This window comes from Meleagris gallopavo, chromosome 1, assembly GCF_905368555.1.
Source record: "Meleagris gallopavo chromosome 1, MGAL_WU_HG_1.1, whole genome shotgun sequence".
NCBI classification, from domain to species: domain Eukaryota; kingdom Metazoa; phylum Chordata; class Aves; order Galliformes; family Phasianidae; genus Meleagris; species Meleagris gallopavo.
The window spans coordinates 172,161,316-172,184,671 of NC_139404.1; the positions used below are offsets into that span (position 1 = coordinate 172,161,316).

At 38.5% G+C, this 23,356-nt stretch overlaps 1 protein-coding gene across 1 annotated transcript in view; it reads right to left on the reverse strand.

Annotated features, from left to right (window-relative positions):
* Nucleotides 1–23,356, reverse strand: part of PDS5B (PDS5 cohesin associated factor B) — a 110,708-nt gene that overhangs the window by 64,214 nt on the left and 23,138 nt on the right. The window contains 7 exon segments of the mRNA XM_085216047.1: nucleotides 6,919–7,059; nucleotides 8,893–8,973; nucleotides 16,337–16,463; nucleotides 17,523–17,620; nucleotides 17,708–17,742; nucleotides 17,745–17,793; nucleotides 22,252–22,455. Coding sequence (XP_085072173.1) covers nucleotides 6,919–7,059; nucleotides 8,893–8,973; nucleotides 16,337–16,463; nucleotides 17,523–17,620; nucleotides 17,708–17,742; nucleotides 17,745–17,793; nucleotides 22,252–22,455 — 735 coding nt within the window.

The window sequence follows — 23,356 nt, forward strand, 5'->3', positions numbered from 1 at the left end:
TAAGGTTAAAGAGATAAAATTAATCACAAACAAGAGGCAACCATGATTTTTGACACCACGCTCCAAGTGTTAGAAGTTAGCCATGGGAAACCTTTGCTAGCAACAGCCTGACAGGGGATCCTACAACCTTTCCTCATCAGCCAGAGAGTAGTAACTTGATGGAGACAGAGGTGAATGGATACAAGTCCACTCAGGGCTCCCTCTCATTTACTTTGGCTTCCCAGATGCCCTTACACAGCAGATGTGAGACATGGGAACTGGAAGAACAGGGTTGTGATGAGGTGGATGATCCATCTATGCTGGAGGAGCCACCAAGGTCAGGCCAGCCCATCCTCCACACCACTATCATCTCAATGAAGAAAAACATTGGGCCAACAGCCGAACTCTCACTCAAACTTACATCTTCCCTCATCCTACACAGAGATGGAAAGGGGAAAAAATGGAAGCTGAGAAGACTTGGAATTGAGATGGTGATACTTTATTAGGGAGAGAAGATGTGTGCACAAGTACCAGCACAAGCCATTCTATGATTCTATGAAAGGAGAGGAATTTATGCACTACTTCCCACAGGCAGGTAGATATCCCGCCTACTCCTGGAAAGTAGAGTCTCAGCATGCATAATGGTGGTGTGTTTTTTTGTTTTTTGTTTTTTTTTAAAAAGAAGAGAGATATTACAATCACAATGGTTCTCCCTTCCTTCTCCTTTCCCTGAGCTTTTATTGCTGAGCATATCCCCCTCCCAACCTCTCGCCTCACTGCAGCCTCTAAGCTGGGAGAAGAAAAAGCCAACACCTATGTGAGCACTGTTCAGCAAAAGCCAATGCATTAGAGTATTAGCAACAATGTTTAATCCACGAAGTCCAGCACCATTAAAGCTATTGCAAAGAATATTAACTCCATCCATCACATACAAATGGGTAAACGGTTTGTCTAGTTTTATTTTGTACATGACATGTGTTTCAATTCTCTTCAAGACTACTTAAAAGATTCTTGGGATAGATAAGACAAAAAGCAACTGAGGGAACAAAGCACCCAGCAGCACGTTTCAAGGAACACCACTTACTGCCAGGCAACCTTTCACTCTTTATTCAAGTCAACATGTATAAATCTCACAGCAATTAAGAATTACCTGTTGCTGACAAAAGACCAGTAGTAGTACCAAAGATGCAAGGTGACTGAACACTAGGTGGCCACATTGTTTAGATTCAAAAATAGTAAAGATGCACAGAGTTACTGGAGGACCTACGCTCTCTCGCAAGTTCCAAAAATTGATCTGGTCATCAACAGGAAAGCCCTTGAATTTTTCCACACTGAAAACAAACAGCCTAGAACTTCTGTCAGACCCCAGTCTCATGAAGAAACCACAAGGATTCTTGCCACAAAGACTGACAAGGAAGTTCTGGGAGATGGAGTGCAAAACACCTGGAACCTGTCAGGTAACAAGTCACAGACATGCTGTTCACTTCCTCAAGACTCTATCAGTTGTAGAGACTGAGAACAAGGCAGTCCAATCAAGTGGCAGTGGACACTGATCTGTGAAGCTCACTTTGTCACTGTGATTAAACCACCACCATTTCCAAAATATACCGCAAAACTGTTAGAAGCAAAGAAATCAGACACAACAGAGAAATTCAGTTTCACGTGCAGAATAAACAACTAGAGGAAAGGTTACTGATAGCAGGAAGAATCAAACTAGAACAACAGCATCTCTATCTCAGAGAAGTGCCCGACAGTAGTACTGTGAGGTTATCCAACTGCCAATAGGAAATATGTGATCAAGCCCTTAAAGAGCTAGTCAAGAATACCTAAACCTTTCACAGTCCTCAAAGAACTGCAGGAAGTCCTTAAAATTGGAACAGTCAAGATCAACAGCATCTTGTTTTTCTCCTTCACTCTAACTGGAATTTATGGAAGGGAAGACAACAGCCTTTGCCATCACAAAACAGCCGCACATTCAAAGAACTTCACAGATCTCAGTCTGTCCCTCGGACACCCAGAATCACAGAATCACAGAATTGTAGGGGTTGGAAGGGACCTCCAGAGATCATCGAGACCAACCCCCCTGCCAAAGCAGGTTCCCTACACCAGGTCGCACAGGTAGGCGTCCAGGCGAGACTTGAATATCTCCAGAGAAGGAGACTCCACAACCTCCCTGGGCAGCCTGTTCCAGTGCTCCGTCACCCTCACCACAAAGAAGTTCTTACGCACATTCGTGCAAAACTTCCTGTGCTGCAGCTTATGTCCGTTTCCCCTCGTCCTGTCTCCACGTACCACTGAAAAGAGACTGGCCTCACCGCTATGGCCGCCACACCTCAGATGTTTATAAACCTGGATCAGGTCCCCTCTCAGTCGTCTTTTCTCAAGGCTAAACAGACCCAGTTCACTTAGCCTTTCTTCATAGGGGAGATGCTCCAGGCCCTTCACCATCTTTGTGGCCCTCCGCTGGACTCTTTCCAAGAGATCCCTGTCTTTTTTGAACTGGGGAGCCCAGAACTGGACACAGTACTCCAGAGGAGGCCTTACCAGGGCAGAGTAGAGGGGGAGGATCACCTCCCTCGACCTGCTGGACACGCTCTTCTTAATGCACCCCAGAATGCCATTGGCCTTTTTGGCCACGAGGGCACACTGCTGGCTCATGGCCAACCTGTCCTCCACCAGGACGCCCAGGTCCCTCTCTGCAGAGCTCCTCTCCAGCAGCTCATCCCCCAGCCTGTATTGGTGCATGCAATTATTCCTTCCTAGGTGTAAGACCCTACACTTGCTTGTGTTGAACCTCATCCGGTTTCTTACTGCCCAGCTCTCCAGCCTGTCCAGGTCTCGCTGAATGGCAGCACAGCCTTCAGGCGTGTCAGCCAATCCTCCCAACTTCGTATCATCAGCAAACTTGCTGAGGGTGGCCACTATCCCCTCATCAAGGTCATTGATGAAGATGTTGAACAAGACCGGACCCAGCACAGACCCCTGGGGGACACCACTGGTCACAGGTCTCCAGCCAGATTCTGCACCAATCAAAACCCTCTGCGCTTTGCCAGTCAGCCAGTTCTCAACCCACCTCACTGTCCACTCGTCTATCCCACACTTCCTCAGCTTTGTTATAAGGATGTCGTGGGAGACAGTATCAAATGCCTTTAAAAATTACCCCTGTCATGGAACAAGATTCCTCAGTAACCACAGGTCTTCTGAACTTAATCAACAGTCTCCCTGATGCATCTCAAACAGAAAGGAGGGAAAGGATGGACAAAGTAGCGCATATTCCTTTTTAAGCCCTCAATACCAAGCAGCAAAATAAGCATGTCATCAGAACAAAGACACATTCTTTCTAAAATTTAAGTTCTGAACAGCATTACTATTCTTCCAAGGACTTGTCTTCTCTTCAAATCACAATACCAGCTAAACAAGAGTAAAACCAGGACAACTCAATTTCCCACTTTGTTGTCAAATGATATCCCAAAAGTTTGAAGATTCTTTTTCCCCTAAGTTGCCAGTAATCAAGTACTACAGAATCTGTCTTAGCAAAGCCCACATAACATCATTTTTTCCTTATACAGATGACCAGTTACTATTCCCAATTCATCTTAAAGGCCTATGCCCTACTGAGCTGACCTCCATTGCTCTCCAGGCTTCATGTGACAATGCCAGCATATTTAAAAAAAGCAACATTTAGCATCTCTACAAAACCAGTTCTTTATCGCTCTTTGCAGATAAAAAATTTTTAGACAAGTCAAAGTAACTTACAAAGAACAGTTCTTTGATAAGAAATGACAGGAATTGCAAAGACAAACAAAAATACCTCAGTTCTTTTCAAACAATGTTTCACTGAAATGGTCCAAAATACTGGCTGTGGTTTAAATTCATGCAGAGCTCATCAAGGTTTGTATCTGAAAATATTTTTTAAAGCATCTCATTGACTGGAACACTTGGCATGTAGCTCAGATGAAGCCTACAATACAAGATGAAGTCTACTCCACAAGGCCAAAATGTTTTCTAGCTCACCATTTTAGAAGTCAATTATAAAGCAAATGCACACTTTCTAAACAGAGAGCAATTACCCAATTTTTCTTTGAAAGGAACTTCTCACATTCCCCATTTCTATTTGTTCAACACCTGAAAATGAGATCATCCTGACTTCTTCACTCCTCAAAAATTGACACTGCAAGTGTTGAGACAATCACAGCTTTCTTTCCATCTCTTCCACTTTAGGAGTACTACAAAACCTCTAGCATCAGAGATGCAACGTGACATCTTGGAAAACAGTAACTGTCACATTACATCATCAGCATTTGAGAATCACCCCTATTATTTAACTTCTATTATCACATCTGTATATCCAAAAGCAGTAGCAGACAACCTCAGTGAACAAAAATTAGATGTTTCTGCAAAACTATGACCTAAACACACTCCCCTCCTGCTTCTATTTAAATACCTAGTAGAGTCTCCAGCATGCAAAGCTCACGTGGCTGAGCTCCTAAACAACAAACTATGCACAAAATTCAGAAAAGCCAAAACCATCTAGACAAGCTCGTAATAACATGCAAAGCTCATTGAATTTGCACTACTACATTTAATTGGCCTTTATCCAAAAAGCACAACTCCCTGCTCCTATTAGGAGAAGTCCCCCATTAGGGACTGCCAAGCATATTTCTCTCCTTTACCACCCATTTGATCCAAGGCTTCATTAAGCTAACAGAGATACTGTTCAAATCAGCACAACATTCGCTGTCTTCCACCATAAGGCTCTCGAGTTTCTACTGCAATCGTACTCTTCTCAATGTACTGATACACACTTTATTTGGACCTGAATCCAAATTGCTTGACACTAGCTGCCACTGTTTAGTATAAAGCCACAGCTGTTGTTGGAGCACAAAGTACTTACATTGTCTCTTGCAAGATTGCAGAAAGAACTTGTGCTAATCTCAGACAAGCTGACTGTAGTTCATTAATAGGTCAGAACATTCATCTTCAAAGTGCTCTTTTAACCACAGGAAGGCCTCTTAACTCACTTAAAACAGGATTATACTACACCATATAAAAGTTTTATGAGTTTGGATTTTTATTTATTTTTACTATAAAAGATGGACCAAATTAGATTTGACAGCCAATAGGACAAACCAAGCATATAACTTTATCCTTGTAATCTGAAGACACTCAGTGCAATAAAACCACTCACACAGTAGCATTACCGTGCACTGGAGAGAATCACCAAGGGCTCCAGAGATTAACAAGAGATCAAGGAATAAGAACAGTAACAATGTAGCTATTAAAATTTACATCTATTGGAAACATTTTAGCACTTGTAACATGGAGTGCTAAAAGCGCCAGCCTCCTTACCAGTAGGGCTTCAGGCTGTAAGGAAAAGCTGGAGTAAGACTGAGGAGAGAGGAAGCAACAAAATACATGTTTATACCTAAGAAGAATATCCTAAACAAAGAGCAGGAATGCAGACATGAAGAAATGTCCTTTTAAAGGGAGATGAAGAAACCAAGGAAAGGCTGAGAACCAAAATCATCCAGCTGATTTTGGAAGAAACAAACAGGGAAAGCTCCTGGAGAAATTAAAAAAAAGTATGGCTACTAAACCTACTTATTCAAATGGTAAAATGGGATATAAACAAGCAGCATAAGTTGAAATAAAGGAATACGTGAGTCAATGTAAAGTGTGGCACATTAGGAGCACAAAGAGGATTCAAGAAGCTAGTTTTAAATGGACCTAAAATGGAAAGATGACTGCAATTACAGCCATGAAACACACACACACACACACACACACACACACAGCACTTAAGATGAAATCTTATGAATAACAGCTTCAGTTGCACAAACTGTGTTTTTACTGGAACTAGAACAATAATTGTTCTCCATCCCTAGGAACAGGCTGAAAAAAATCTGCTTTAAAGGCAGATGGCAAGAAGTAAACTGAGGCCTACTTTTTTTTCCAGAAATATGAATTAAACAGGAAAGATACAACCATTACAAATATTTCACACAGCGTAGTGTGCCTGACAAGATTAATGAAAAAATTGTAGATGTGATCAAGTTGTCATCTAATAAATGAACTGCCTATAGGATCTTCTAGATCTTCTAAATCTAGACCTCATCTTTAATAATTAAAATACATCCAAACTTAAAAAGTTGCCCACCACACAGCAGCCTTTAAGTTTAGTAAGGAATTAGTTTCAAAGTTTGTAACACTAAAGCTAACCAAATTCCCCCGCTCTTGCACAGAAACCTGGTGGAACAACAAAATGAATAAGAAAAAAACAAAAGGAGCATCAGCTGCTATACTGACTTTCTCCAAGTGATAAAGATGCACTGAGATGGCACATAGTCAAGAAGAAAGACATGAAACCAAACAAACACAGACAGTGCAAACAAGTTTTTTTTTTTTTTTTTTTTTTTTTTCAAATAGAGCTTGACTAAATCAGAGGTTCATTCACTGTAGCAATGAATGCAAGACTTATTTCTGTTTCCACCTGTGAAAGACCTCCTGTTTGATGGAAATTGTCACTGCATCAGTACCCATTAGCATGGGGTCCAACCTATCCCTGACAGACTTCGCTATGCAGAACAGATGTAGATTCCCTGCACAGCTAGTAGTGCAAAATGCTTTCATCATATTGAAGTCCTTTACAATAAACATTACAGTAACCAAGGAACACAACAGACCAAATTCTCAACTAATTCACAAATTACTATTTTAACATGAAGCTGTTGCTTGAATGATACAAACATGCACACCTGTATTTTATGTTGATACACTGAAGCTAAACTACTCTCAAGTGCTTTGAGAGTTTTAAGCAATGCAGAGACGTGTTTTACATCTAAAAACAGGCAAAAAAAAAGACCATGTCAGTACAAAAGTTGTAATAATAGTGAAAAGCACACACGTTTCAAAAAGATTGGAAGTATGAGAAATGCTTACCTTAAGTTTGAATTCAAGCTGGGGTAGAACAGAAAGCAAGAGATGACTGTCTATATTGTATAACTCCAGAATCAAGTCAAACACATGCTCTGACAGGTCACTAATTGATGTTTTCCCAAGCATCAGAACCTGATTGAAGAACTAGGAAGTAAAACAGAGTGTACATCAATAACAACAGTGTGTATATATGTGTATACACACACACACACACACACACACACACACAATTTTTCTAAATCTCAAGCCTGTCCACTGCTAAATCTATACTGTAGTTTTACAGTTTAAAGGGGGGTTGGGGGGGTGACACAAGAGTGCAGCAGAGAACAAATCAAGACTTTACACCACAACATTATAGAAGATCTTGTAAATATATAATCTTGATATATAATCTTGGTTTATGTTCAAAATTACACGTAAAGGAAAAAGCACAAGCAGTAATGTTTGCTTTACTACAGGAAGGCTACGAATAATTTCAGAAAGCTTGCAGCTGAACATCAGAAAAACATTCCTATGCAATCTCCTCTGAAACAGTAAGTTTGACAAGTGGGTTTGGAGTGAGAGTTTACACTGAAGATACTTTTTAAATCTTAGAACATAATCCCCAAGTACCACAGGTGTTAAAAGAAAGCAACAAAAAGCATTCAAAATTTTTCACTGTTTTCAAGCTCCTGAGGTTTTGGATAGCTTCCATAAGACTTACTAGATCTTTAACTACTTAAAAAAAAACATTATTTCTTTTCCGATTGTGCAACTTAATTCAAAGAATATTCATGTATGACCTCTTCTTCCTGTCTTCACTCTCCATGCACAATGCCTACTGATGTTCTTTGCTGTTGTTTTTCTTTGTTGTTTTGTTTTTACTACATTGAACTTGGCTATACTCTTCAACCCACTAATCACTTGTCCTCCTTACTACCTATTCTTAGATTCTGTTTCCTCCTCTTTTCCTGAGAGGGAGACACTGAAGTTCTGCTGTCTTAACTTCTAATAGCTTCTAAATAGTCTTATCTCTTCTCCAAATCAAAGCCACCACCACCAAAACAAACAAGCAAACAAAACAAAGAAGAAAAAAAAATATTCATGCTTTGCTGCAAAAACAGTAAGAACATATAAGCACATTTGCTGGTAAAGAGTCCAGAACACAACTTCCAGGGAACTTGAGGGAATGGGATTGTTTAGTCCGGAGAAGAGGAGACCCAAGGGATGCTTTATCACTCCACAACTCCCTAAAAGGAGGTTGTAGTGAGGCGTGGGTTTGGTCTCTTCTCCCAGGTAACAGCAGTAGGAGAAGAGATAATAGCCTTTAGTTAGGCTTAGATTGGATATTAGGAAAAACTTCTCAGAAAGAATGGCAATGCACTGTAACAGGCTGCCAAGGGAGGTGATTGTACCTGGAGGTATTCAAGAAACAAGGCATGTTGGGGATGGGCAGATGGCTGGACCAGAGGATCTCAGTCTCGTCCAGACATAACGATTCTATGACTCTACTGCGTCTTCTGATCAGGTTAAGAATTAAAAGCAAGGTCCCTTAAGACAGCAGAAAGTGAACTATTCACTCCATTTTAGAAAACAAAACTGGTAAGGACTTACTAGTTTCTATATGGTAAAGAAATAGAGTCAAAGGGAGAGTGTTTCAATAATATAACAACTATCTCAAAGAACAATTATGAGCTTTTGAAGTTACACTGTTTTTCACACAGAGGGTGGTGACGCACTGGAACAGGTTGCCCAAGGAGGTTGTGGATGCCCATCCCTGGAGGCATTCAAGGCCAGGTTGGATGTGGCTCTGGGCAGCCTGGTCTGGTGGTTGGTGACCCTGCACATAGCAGGGGATTGAAACTAGGTGATCTTTGTGGTTCTTTTCAACCCAGGCCATTCTATGACTCTGTGACTTTTGGAATTCATTCTTTTCATAACACAGCTTACTACTGGAAAATCTATTTATTTCCATATTTGTTTGCAGTCTTCACTTACATTAGTGATGTATGGTTCAATTGCTTGTGCTGTCCTCTTAAGCAAAGCCTTTGCCAAATCATAGGCTTGTTTGTTTAAATTCTGAAAAATAAAACAAAAATTTTAAGTACATGAATTAGACTTAAAAAATAAACAGAAAAGTTTAGATTTACCATACATCAATGAATGTATTAAAGAAACAGCATCTTTTTAACACTCTCAGTTATAAAGATTATACAGTCAAACCAAAACAAGTCCAAATAAAGCATAGAAAACGTCTCATAAATCAGAGCTTACTTTTCAGTTGTTCCTTCTAAGACTGAATGCTCAACAATGTCAGTTCCCGCATTTTACTGTTGCTATCTATCAGCTTTGCCAAAAATGAGAAAAGCAATACGAAGTAACTTCAAGGCATTTACAGGCAACACTGATGCAAGACTCTTCACAAGAATGTAATATAAAGCAGAATCCTGCCCTTGAATCAAGTAGCCACCTATCGATTATGATCACAGTCTCTCTAAAGCACCTCCCAGAGAGGCTTGGTATTTTAGCCTGAGACAGGAAAAAAACATTCAACTTTTACCCTTGAGTGTAAAGATGACAAGCTAACAAAAATTTAACAAACTAATAAACAGAAACAAAAGCTCACACTATTCCTCCTCCTCCATTCCTTTAATTAAGGTATTGCTCTGCCATCATTTCCTTCCTGCCCCACCACACACCGTGCACATTTGCTGAGTCCGTTCTCCAATTTTTATATCACAGTTATTTTCAAAACATTTTCAGAACAAAAGGCAACCCAACTCTTGTGTCACCTACTGCAAACTTCACTGATGCACTGCAGTACTCGATACCAAAATTATATATAAATGCTTAATAGTTACAAGTCTCTGTAAAAATACAATCCTTTCAATTTTGATATTTTTGCAAAATAAAAAAAAAAAAATCATGGTTTATTCACTAGAAAACAGTTTAAAAAGGTAATTTTGTTACAGAGCTCATCTATAAGGAAGTAAACTTTATTTTAGCATGATGAACAGCAAACAAGATGCACTGCCACACTCAGACATGTGCAGGTAATGTGTATGTGCAGTTCTGTGTAGCTATCTAAATGAAAAAGATTTTACAAAGAGATTGAGAATATTAGGCCTGTAATTCAAAAAGCTGTACAGAAATGCAGGCTTCCAGACAGCAGTGGGAAGAGATTAACATTTCCTGTTAAAATAAAACAGCAGAAGCTTTGATTTGCCTCCTGACAGCTAAGGTGAGTGACTGAAGTCAGAAGACAAGGAAGATCATGTCTGAAGCATTTACTTCACTCAGATCCAATAGGGAAAGATGAACAAAATTGCCACTACTAGAAAGGTACTAGAATTCTTACAAAAAATGCTAACAAAAAGGAATCACCAAAGCCAGCCTGCAGTGAATCCCACCTTCTTGTGAATATCGGTGAGAAATAAAACCCACACTACTTCCTCGCTTTTGAGAAACAGATCAGCTACAGGAAGACTGAAACATCGCTGTCACATCACACCAGGAACAGAAGAGATATGACATTAAAGCTATGCTGTAACAGAAGCAGTTCAGCAATCAAGTGCTCTATGTTACTAATATTTCTAGGATTCTATAAAGTGACTTACCATTGGTGGTGGTATTTTCAGGTATATCAGTTATAAGGCAACCAAAGGAAAGCCAAAGCTTATTGTTAAAATTACTGCAGTTTAAGTCTCTTCTTTGAGACATGTTGAAAATATCCTAAGATGATCAGGACTCTCAGCAAAAAGAAGCAAATGGTTCTGACACTGGCCTCAAAATGAGATATCTCAGAGGTTGTCAAACATTGAAAATGAAAGGCTTCGTTTCAGTCTTTTTTATTCGCAATTTAAAATTTTGAGTCCTTCTCTTCCTGAAGAAAAATAATCATTCTTAGTTTTTATCCTTGCAATATTTCCCCATCTCTTACATGAAAAGGGGACATAAGAGTCAATACCAGCAGTCTTTTTACAAAATTTGTCACTATTCTGAATGCCAGCAGAGGAGGTTCTAATATGAAAAAAATAAGAAAGTACTCCTGCCTGTAGTATCTGCTTTTTATTATTTTATCAGAATTGTGACTCTTCAGGAAATAAAACGCATACACAGCCACAATAAGAACTGTATACCACTGGCAGTTACTGTTCCAATCCTTCTTGACTGCCACAGTTCACCAAACCAAAGCCAAGACAGCAGTTTTCACCTGGGCAAGAGTGAACACCTGAGCAGGATCTCATCTACATGCAAAAGAGGTTGAACTGCAGACTTAGCACAGCAAAGTTCCATGAGGCAGATCTGTTTTGATTTATATACTAATGACATTTTCCGCTTGTATCTTTCACACAGCAGCTGATATTAAGGAAGCTGCCATTTGCCCAACTACTAATAACCAAAATTCTAAAAATTTAATAGAAGTTCTTGCAAGCAGCCTTAGGAAAGGAAGTCTAAAAGAACAGAGATCTTTCATAACTAAGCCATTAAATATCAGACAAAAGGACTCCCAGTATGATAATGTTTGCTGGGATAAGGCCTAGAAGTAGCAGTTTCCAACCCTGAGTAAATTACTCACATCACACTCCATTCTATCTAAAAAAAAATAAATAAATAAAGCTGCAAACGGTCAAAGGAAAGTTCTTTGCTGAAGAACTATCTTTTTCCTCCACGCCTCATGAACTTAATTCTGCTGATAGGCAAAGTCCTCAAATGTCCAAAAGCTGTATTTTTTTTTTAAATAAATGACAAAATGGGATGAGCTTCAACAAGGCCAAGTGCTGGGTCCTGCACTTTGGCCACAATAACCCCATGCAGTACTACAGGCTTGGGGATGAGTGACTGGATGACTCTGAAGACGAAAGGGACCTGGGGGTGTTGGTTGATGCCCGGCTGAACACGAGCTGACAGTGTGCCCAGGTGGCCAAGAGGGCCAACGGCATCCTGGCCTGCATTAGAAATGGTGTGGCCAGCAGGAGCAGGGAGGTGATCATCCCCCTCTACTCAGCACTGGTGAGGCCACACCTCGAGTACTGAGTTCAGTTTTGGGCCCCTCACTACAAAAAAGACATTGAGGCCAGAGAAGGGCAACGAAACTGGTGAGGGGTCTGGAGCACAAGTCTTATGAGGAGCAGCTGAGGGAGCTGGGATTGTTTAGTCTGGAGAAGAGGAGGCTCAGGGGAGACCTCATTGCACTCTACAACTTCCAGAAGGGAGGTTGTGGTGAGGAGGGGTTTGGCCTCTTCTCCCAGGCAACAAACAAGATGCAAGGAAATGGCCAGAAGCTGTACCAGAGGAGGTTTAGGTTAGACATGAGGAAGAACTTTTTCTCTCAGAGTGGTCAGGCACTAGAATGGCTGCCCAGGGAGGTGGAGGAGTCACCGTCCCTGGCAGTGTTCAAGAGGTATCTGGATGAGGAGCTGCAAGATATGGCTTAGAGGTTTGTGGTAGCAATGGTGATGGGAGAACAGTTGGACCAGATGATCTTGCAGGTCATTTCCAACCTTGCGATTCTATGATTCTATAAAATTGTCTTAAAAGCACAGGAAAAAGTGTTTTCCTCCCTTTTACAGCTTCAGGATATAAGCAAAACCAGCATTGCCCCAGTTGAAATCAAAACATGAGCAAACCAGGCCAAAACAAAATTGGTTAGAAGATGTTCAAGAAGCCCATCTTGTTAACTAATTTAATAGCCATAATTAATAGCCATAAAGGTACTTCAATCTTCTCATGAGGGTTCTCAACAAAGGAGAAATACCATAAGGTAAAATCTGACTTAAATTCCTTCTTTTCCTTATCTAAACTCTCATATGGCATCAATATCTTCCACAAGTGTAAAACTCAAGTTTTGTCACACCATTTTTTATACCTGTTCTTCTCCAGAATGTCTGACTAACTTGTGCCACAGACAAAAGAAGACAGCAGGCTCTCTCACAGCATGACAGGGACATTTCTGTGGTTATACAGGCCAGGCTCTCCAGGACAGTTTGCCAAAAACCAGTCACGTAGATACGATGGGTTTGACAGTGGCAGAAATACAGGCCTACTGAATTTTTTTCCCAGTCACTTTTTCCAGTTGTCTCATCAAGTCCAATTTAACGCAGCTCAAAGCAATTAAGAATGAAAATAATTTGTACTCATATTTTAAAGCAAATGCAGGCCACTCATCTTTTTCTTCAAAAAGGAAGTGCAGCTGGCTTCAATCTAATCCTTACTTTTTTATAACATCTAAATTTTATTCCTAGAGTTAAGGCCATATATCTAGAGCAAATATTCCTAAAGAAATACATTTTTTTCAAGTATTTTTTCTTTTAATTTGAAAAGGGTATTCAATTTTATTTCTGCTAACCAAGGACACAGCAGGGGAAGTTGTATCCAAGAGCACTCTACAAAGCAAATTTAAATGGATCCTCTAGTTCTTCTGAGGGAGAAGGAGGAGACAGGTTTTTAAGGGTGGCTGACAATACAGAAAAAGCAGCTGAGGTGTTGCCAAGATAGATAGTACTAATTATTAAGCAAGTTTCTAATAGAGACAGTTAGGAATTTAATTGTCAATATCACTTTTCTGAGAAGATAAGCACATTAATCATGTCAGATGTGCAGTGTGGGATTCCCTGTAGCACTCCTGAGGCTGAAAATGGAACACTGTTAAACACTCCAGGAAATGAAGTACAATTTGCCTGCTAACACTGCACAAACACAGAACTGTTTACAGGTGCTAATATAAAGGCTTTATAATCTGAAAAGGGCAATTAAAAAACTATTAATTTGTCTTGCATTTTTATATTGACTACTTCTCCCTTGGTTCCAATATTTTCTGGGTTTAGTTCACTATTTACTTCATTGCCTCTTAATGTAATCCTATCAAAAGAATTTCAATGGAATTTGTAGAAAGAAAGAAGAGCCAAACGAGAAAAAGAAGATGCTTAAATAGCAAAGAAATTCAGAGCTGGGCAACGGTCCAACAAATTGTGTCGTTTTATTATCTGATATTTGCTCAAGTCAGATGGAACATCTGAGACTACTTCAGTGATTACTAATTATGGCGGGGAGACATTTGATAACACGTCCCATTCTCAATATGTGCTCCTCTGCCTGAATTTTGCAGTCATCCTGCTAGCACCACTGTTTATTACCTGCTACACAGAACTACAGCTTGCATTCAGCACTTCTCTTAGGAAAAATAAAGTACTGATCTTGATTATTAAGTATCAGTAAGTGAAGTAACCTTTAGTAAATTAGTAATTTAATTACTATAACTCTTAAAAACATTCAGGTAATCTTAGAATCAAAACCCAGCCACTGAACCTTAGCATCCGGGTTCGTAACTACAGAAACTGTGTGAACTTTCTCTTCCCAAAAGACACAGAAGGCTCCTTTGATAAAATACATAGATCAAGCTCCTTAAGTTTTCAACTTAGTGCTACCCAGTGGAACTGCTTATAAACCTGAAGTCATACTACCAATACCATTATTTTTCCACAGTACAATCACTGAATTCACTCCACAGTCCCTCACCTGTACAACCATCCTGCTGGCTGTGTTGAAAATACACAGTTTGCCCATGTCATTTGCCATTAACATAGTTGTCTTATACCCAACAATCCCTCATCTAATCATTTTCAAATCTGAGGTAGTAACAACTCTATGCTTCACTCACTCCATGAAAAATACACTTTTGGTTCCCAGGGAATCCGACCAGACAAGAATTTACTATTTACCATTACACCAACACTTCCCATTGTGTCATTTTTGGTGGGCAATCTGGTTTTTGAACTTCCCCCACCCTATAACCCATAGAGCCCAAAAGATAAATCAGTCAAAACTCTTGACTTTGGGAGGCCCGAAACCTAATCCCTCTGATGTTTCATTAGTGGAAAGATTCTCACAATGAATTCATTACACACTTGCACCTAACCACATCCTGTAGCCACTACACAAACTCTAAAATTTTACATTATTATACACAGAAATAGAGATGAAACAAAAATACAAGAAACTTCTTTCCATTAACATGAAAAAGGTTAAAAAACCTAAAGTTTAAAGTAATCAGGACACGGACTAGAGTTACGAAACTGCTTCAGTTAAAAAGCAACCCATGAACAAGTAACCCATCCAAGCAGCCAAAGTTTTAATCAGAGGTAAGAGAAAATACAGAACTCCAATTACCTTTCCTATTAAAACATTCCCAGTCAATAACTTTAAATCCACTTTGAAACAAAACTGTTTCAATGCTGGAGCCAAACTAACAGCATACAAATTACTCAAAAATCAGTTTAATAAGCTTGAATCCTAAGGACAGTGCAGTAAAATCATTTCAACACACATCACACCATGAAACAAATAGCAAATGTTTAACAACTGAAACAATGCAAATTGAAATACTTTGCACACTCCTGCTTTTGTTTCTTGTACTCCAAGGTTTTATTTTGTGAATCTAGGTTTTAGCCACACAGTTTTCATTCCTGGCACAAAAGTACTCCCTAGAAGACACAGCTAAAAAACTTCTCCAGTTGAAACAAAACCCAAGACTATGCTAAATAGTTAGTCCTTCCTTGTCAACAGAAAAATAAATCGCATGCTGCACGAAACATTGAGCATCTTACAAAAAGTTTATTCAGATTCTCCAGATTCATCAACATTCCTCAGTTCACATCCACTCAATTCACTCAACTCTAACGCTTTTTAGAAGTAACAATTAGGAAAAATGAGTATCTTTACTGAACTCACTTTTCAGGAAAAAAAAAAATAAGCTGTCAGGTGACACTATTCCAAAAATTATCTCAAATCCTGCTAAGTACACAATTCCTACATAATTTCCCAGAAGTTCTCAGAATCTCACAAGTCTTCTTGACTGTAACCCAACATATTTCAGTAAGACCTGGCTAGTTTTCAGAATAAAATGTCTCTTAAAGGTCTACAGATAATTGCTTCTCACAGTTCACTGTACAATTTATTTTTAATCATTTTTTATTTGAAAACCAACCACCACTACTCATTAAGGTAAGACAGCCACTGTTTCTGAACACAATTATTTCTATGACTGTGTCAAAAACATGCAATGTGCTTCTAACGACCCCCCTGCTCAGGACAGCACAATGTTTTGAATGGCTGATACAGCATTACACTAATCAAAAGCTTTCCCAAGGACACATGTACCTTCCATATAAATGTCTGGCAGCACTGGCCATGTATCATAAACTATGCATAAATTCATATGACATTAAAGCCTTAGAATGACTTTAACTGCTATTACTTTGGCTTATGCCACATGAATCAAAGCAATAAAGTGATACTAAACTTTATAGTTATTAAAATTGGCTAACAAAAAAATTATATCGAATAACAGGAACATACTTGCTAAAGCTATTCTATCAGCAAAAATCTAAATATCTGAATATAAGACAAATCTTAAGAACAATTACAAAACAGTAACTCTTACCTTATGTGCTGGCACTAGATTAACTAACACTGTATCCAAAAGTTCCTGTGACACAGTATCTCCTTCACAAATGATAGAGCTCATTAGATCAACCATGTGCATGTGTACTTTTTGGTTATGTCCATTGCTGAAATCAAAAACAAGAATTCTCAGTGTCCTATCCACATAAAGGACAAAGTTTTAATCAGAATATTCTCCAAGACAATACCAAAAGAAAACAACCCATGGAATATCAATAATAATTATCAAATCACAAGTTTTCTTAGAAGTCAAACTACTGAAGTTTCTGGAGCGCATATTGCACTTTTCATTCTCAAATCTCATGCCCTTGATGTTTACAACTATACTAGAAAGGACTGTATCAGTCCCTACCACAAGACAGAATACTAAGAAGTTTTTCTCCTCAACATTGTTAAGTTCACACCTGGTGTCCAGTGCTGAGACATAGATATGTTGGAGCCAGGCCAACAACGGGCCAGAAACATGACTTCAGACTGGAACAGCTCTCATAAATGAAGCAGTTGAGAGAGATGTGTTTGTTTTTGTTTTTTTTTTTTTTAGCCTCCAGCAGCAAGGGCTCAGGAAGAACTTGTTATATTTAAATATCTGATTTAGGAAGTAAAGATGACAAAACCAGACTCATCTCAGTAATGCCCAGTGACAGGACAAAAAGCAATGGGAACAAGTTGAATGCTATTTAAACATATGATATTTTATTAATTTCCCGGTAGTGTGAATGAACACTATTAACAGCTTGCACCAAGAGGCCACAGACCCTCCATCTTTGAGGACAAGCTGTGCTAGTTGACCCTGCTGAGCAGGGAGGGGTGGACTAGATAGATTGATTTCCAATCGTTCCTTCCGTTGTCCACTATCCTCTGTGCCACATTTTTACAGTAAGAATCCTCCAGTTCTCTTAGAACTGTATACTGTATCACTCAACTTCAGCTTCAAGAAAAAAGTAAAATAAATGCAGTAAGAGAAAACGAATAGAATGAAGAAAAGAATTTGCTGCGTATCTTGTTTAATTAAAGCATATGGAACTGACAGCTACTTCTAGTTAAACTGAATTGAAGGGGGCTACAAAAATTAAGCTTGTGAATGCTTAAAGCCTAACAACAGGTTGAACATCTAAGTTGGAAACAACTTGTCAATCATACAATAATATAACTGTGACAATACTTACTTTATTACTGAAAACAGTGTCCTGTACAGTTGTGTGAAAATCTCATTGCTGTCTTCTAACTCAAAACATATGTTATAAGACTTCACCCAAGCAATGTTCTAAGTTGAAAAGGGAAAAAAATAAAGCAGTTATAAGATTGAGTTTAAAAATAGCATTTAAATTTTATATTAAGTTATCAAGCTTACCTCAAGTAAATAAAAATATCGATTGAACTGGGGCTTTTTGTATCTTCTAAACCCTTAAGTTGCCTTGTTATGAACATAAATATATCCTGAAAAGAAAAGAAGTTACATTTAATCACATGAAATGAAACTTTTAGAACTATAATAGACTATCTTTTGAAATTACTAATACTATTCTTCACAAAAAAAATACATAGTAACGACAGAGACACTATTTTACTGTCCTTAAAGAATGAGATCTACAAAACATCTCAAGGATTAATCTTAAAATGCTTCAAACTTTTTGTAAAAAGAATTGAGGAAGTTTTATTTTTCTGAGGAAGCAAAAGGTTTTTCTTTTCAAACTAAAAACAGACAAGTTGATAAGTAAAGCTGCAGTTGGCTGATATGGCACAGAAGTCAGCGTTATTCACAAGGACAATGAATTTTAAATTTTTACCTTATGCTGCAATGGGTTTGAACAGGAGAGAAGAGGAAATAAAGTAGTAGCCAACTGGAGCTTTCCTAAGAGTACTATGATACATTTATATACAGCATTCGTGCATTTTACCATCACAGTGCTACTGACAGACCACATCTCTCGTAAAAGACTGGCAAAAACAACAAAGTTTCTCCTGCTTTCTGTATCTATTTTCAGCACAGAAAACGTCAAAAAAATCTCTCAAAATAAATCCAGGGAGGTCATAAGGAACAAGTAATCAATTACGAACAAAAATGGAAACAGAGGAAGGTGTCCTTTTAAACTACTTTTTATATTTGAATAAGGAATACCTAGAAATTCCTATTTTAAATCAAAAGACTGAGAAGTACACATCATCATCCAGCAATAGTGTTCACAGCCCCAAGCGTATTCCTAATAATTTGGATACAACTTAATTATAAAGTGTATGAAGTTGCCATTATAAATACATGAAAGCCTTACAGTTAACCATTGAAAGTTTCCTTAGAAGAAAGGAATTGTGATCTATTAGCAATTTTCACACTAAGTTGCATAAATACACAAGGAAAGCTCACGAGCCTCTCCCACATGCTGTCCACTTAAGATTAGAAAGCTTTTCTGTTGTGTTTCCAAATGACCATTCCACCTTGCCCCCAACCAAGAACGATGAGATAGAGAGGAGATGAGAATATAGTTCCATCTTTTTAAGCCTACAAGCACAAAATCCAGCCTTAATAAATAACCCAAGCATTTACTGCTCTAGGTAATAAACAGGAATTAGAATACACATCACCACCACTCGGTAAAAATAAATAAATAAACAAACAAATAAATAAAATTTTAAAAGTACAGCAAGAACATGGCTCAAAGATGCAGCTTTGTGGAATTCAAGAAGACTGTAGCTTTGATGTGTTAACTAGGGATGATCAGAGAACTTGCCATTTGGTTCACGCTTCAGATCAGTTACAGAGCACACATCACATTCCCTGGTTGAAATTAAACCAGAATACGCAGTTCAAAGAGTACACCTTGTGGACTCCTACCACTAAAAAGCATTCAGTCCATAGACAAAGACCAGTCTGCAGAACTCCCCCCCTCAAAGGCAGTGCCTGAAGCACTACTATGCCAGTAGCCCATGGGCAATGAGCTCCATTATCTAAAGAACTGACAGGCCAGAAGGCACTGAGAAGTCTGGCAGCCACACAAACTGAATCTCAGGGAAGGTAAGGATTCAACTAAACAAGAAAAGGAGCATCTAGGAGAATGCCAAATATAAGAACTACTTCATTTTAGAGATCATGCTTTATCTTTATGTATAATGATTCTTTTTTTTTTTTTTTTAAAGCATTACTTGTAAAAGTTGTGTTAATTTAACAAAGAATCTGCATTTTTAATCCTGCAGCTCAGTATGCAGCGTTCAGTAAATGTAACTCAGACTGTAATGAGGTCAAAACTAGTTTTCCTGGTTTTGTTTGCACTGTATATGAATATATATACCAATGAATACTGTGCGATAAGTCTAACTGAACGCTTCACAAATAATAAATGTGTAGTATGAAAAACTAACAAATCTATTTCTTTCTTCCCCCTCAATTCCTGCTTTAAAAGGCAAACTAAATTGAAATGTATCTGCCAATTTTAAGTACCCGGTGTTACATGACCCAAAGCTTTTCCTTTTCCTGAGCACAGAGTACAGTGTTTGAACACACATTTGTGCACACAAAGCAAAGGATAAATCAACTTAGGCTGCAGCTAAGAAATCACAACACTTCCACAAATTTGTCACTACTCCTCCACATCATAAAGCAAAGCACACATTACAACCCAAACTCCAAAACCACAAGCTTCAACTTCAGGAAGAGTATCAGATATTTTCTGTGGATTGTTGTCTTGATACAAATTAACCATACAAAGGCTTCAGTGTGCATCAGAGCCATAGCCTGCAAAACAGAATACATTCAGATGCTCGTCATTCTGCTGCTATATACACCCTCACCTATTTCCATTTTAGCTGTGTCAAGCATACCATCCATAAGCCTAAGCAGTTCCCTTTGACACAAACCAGTGATTAGAATACCTCCACCCCAGAAAATGAGAACTGAGCTCCAGGCTTTCCCCAGCCTTCACTTAGAAGTTTTCATATCCCAGAGGAGCAGTCCTACTCCAGTTCTGCTTTTACCCAGTTCATGGCATTTTCCGTCTCTATTGTTAAAGACCTTTCAACACTCATTGAGGCATTAAAGATTTATGCTGAGGATACACATAAGAGAGGGGAACCACAAATCCTGACCCCTTTTCTGTGGGGCTTACACATTGTGCAAATGAGATAAAGAGACGTATGAAGTCAGAATAAAAACTTCAGATTGATGTTTTCCCCTCTCCAAAAATTAACCATTTCAGCACTTCCCTTTTTCCATCTTCAACTTGGATGCTATACTTACTAAAGAAGATTCTGAAAGCTGCACTATAGGCATGATGTTAAACACTAGATAAAAATAGTGCCAAGATATAACCCAAGAGGAAGTGTTCTTCCTCTTACCTCTTTGTCTTAAGGTGGAGGGAACTCTTCAACATATGTATCAGAGCTTGTCCTGCAACCACAAAAGCTGTGTTCAGCGGAAACTGGGGTTTGCAATAATCTACCTCAGCAGTCCCAGGCAAAGGTCTACCATTTATCCTGTCTTTATTTCTCAAAATGCATTTAGAAATCTGCATCAGGAGACTGAATTCTAAGATCTACACAGATTACAGAACTGAACGCTGACAGAGGAAGCTTGTAGTCTACTCAGAGATCTAAGTACTAGTAGCATGATTACACTGTAAATAAAAGATCAGTAATGTAAACTTCCCAATAATAAAATGTAAATCATCGTAGTACTTGACAGATGAAATTCTGTATGGAGGGTTAGTATCATTTGTTAGCCAAACTCTGAAGGGAAAAAAAAAAAAAGACCAACAAGCAAGCAAAGGAAAACACACTATTCAAAACTGAACTGAAAGTCTGGGAAACTTAACATCACACAAAGTCCAGTAGAGAAAGCTTGTTTGTCTGAAGCTGGAGATGATGTAATCAATAAAAGAGGTAACTTGAGTAAGTATGAGCAGAGACACAACAATTCAGAAAAATACAGCTTGTAAAAATCCCCAGGTTTCTCTCCAGCATGTCAGGTAAGAAAGCCTCAATTTCAACTGCAACTGTAGTGTTGACCTTGCTTAAGAAGCGCTTTCAACATAAGCACTAGATCAGAAACGGAGTGATTTCTCCCACTGTAACAGGCACACCTTTTACCCCAACTGTTCTTTTATCCTACTATGGAGGGGGAATGTGTCTGTACTACACTTGTAAGTCAGGGAGATAAAATATGATGGTTTTCAGCATTGTTTTCCCCTGCAATATTTTCTGTGTAAGTCATTTCAATAGTCTAGACTCAGACTGTAAGCGAAGTGGGATTGATTTTCTAAGCCAAAATGAAAATTAGACATCTATTAAAATAGGAGTTCAAAAACAACAAAAAAGCAACCTAAAATGAAAAGTCCTGAAACAAACAGGGCAGATCTGTATTGCCTTTTCAAAGTCGGCATTTCTCAATCAACCATCTCCATCTAGTGGGATCAGCAATGTTTGTAATTCCTGCATTTTCCAATTCACATCAGAAAGTTTCTCTTTAGACAGAAGTATTTTTGTTTCAATAGAGCTTGTATAGACAGAAATCCAGCAACCATCTCTTCGTAGTTGAACTGGAAACAACAGATCTGTTTTTCTGAGTGAAAGCATTAGTTATCTTGAAAGATATCACAATAAAAGCTATAGACAGGGGACAAATTCTAAAGTAACAGGCCAGTACTAATGAGTCCTGAAGACAGTTTGGTAAAACATCTATTTCCAATATAAATCCAAATCCCCGTGAGTTATTGAAAGCTGTACTATATATCACTTTATCCAATGAGCTTTTGACCTCACAGAATATCCTTATTCAAGAATCACGTGAAAGTCCTGGACAGCTCAGGCTGAACCAGAAATAAACAGAGCAAAAGAAGTTATAACCAAACATTAATTATTCAGTTGAAAAATTAGGCATGGGAAATAAAACAGATTAATTCTATTTACCTTTAGTTTGTCTGGTGAAGTGTAAGGAGCTTCAGGGGCATAAATTCTGAAAATATCAGCAAGGCAACAGGCTACCAGCAAACGTACGTCTTTATCAGGATGCTTGAGGAAAAAATCTGAAGCAAGATGTAAAGCAAGATTTAGGTACAGCTCCTTTTCTTCTTCAGAGTCCTGGTCCATATCCATGAAAGTTTTCACAACCATCTATAAAGAAAGTGTAAAAAGACTTCAGTACACACGATGACAAAATGCACAACATCTATCAGAAGCAATGCAGCAGTAAGTGTTTGAATAACACTAGTAAATTCAGTGCCTTATTTTTCAGGGTATAAGATGTATTAGTCAAATTCTCTGCCAACTGTCCTAACAGACAGCCTCAGAGGTGACAAAAGTCCAGCAGCAGGCTTTTGCATATACTTTGAGCAAATACATCACCAAATCGACCAGAAATCAAAAGATTCAGAAGGAGGCACTGAACAATTTGGAGAACAGCAAATCTTTATTCAAACTGTGCATTTCTCCCTTAAGTATTTAAGTTTCCAATGTATTTTTTCCCCTTTACTCTTTTTCAGTTTCCTTTTTTTTTCCTCCTCCTACTATCTTCAACACCCTCAGATAATATAAGTAATTTTACAATCAGCAAAGGAAAACGATGTTCACCTCTATGGAAAGTAATTAAATTTATATATTTAACAAGGTAACAAATGAATACTCAAGTGTCACAAGTGTTCCTGCAACAAGCACAGATTTTGTCATTCTAGAAATGAACCTTCCATTTCTCTTCCCTGACAAGATGAAATTCCACATTGATAAAAAAAATTAGTCAGCTTTTCTCCAGAGCAAATCTGTCACAGCACTTAAGGAAAACAAAGTAAAACCAGACCGTTTTCTTAGCATGCTTTTCTAGTTTCTGGCAAAGCAATGAGTTACAGAATTCCTGAGCCTGAAATTGCACCCAGACCACCTTCATCAACACTCCTGGAGCTTCCACATGTGGTCCACATTTCTTCACCCACTCAATTTTTCTGGCTCCTACATCCTCCTACAGTAACAGGCTTCATCATTTTATTTCAAATAATTTATGGAAAATTATGTTATTAGATTG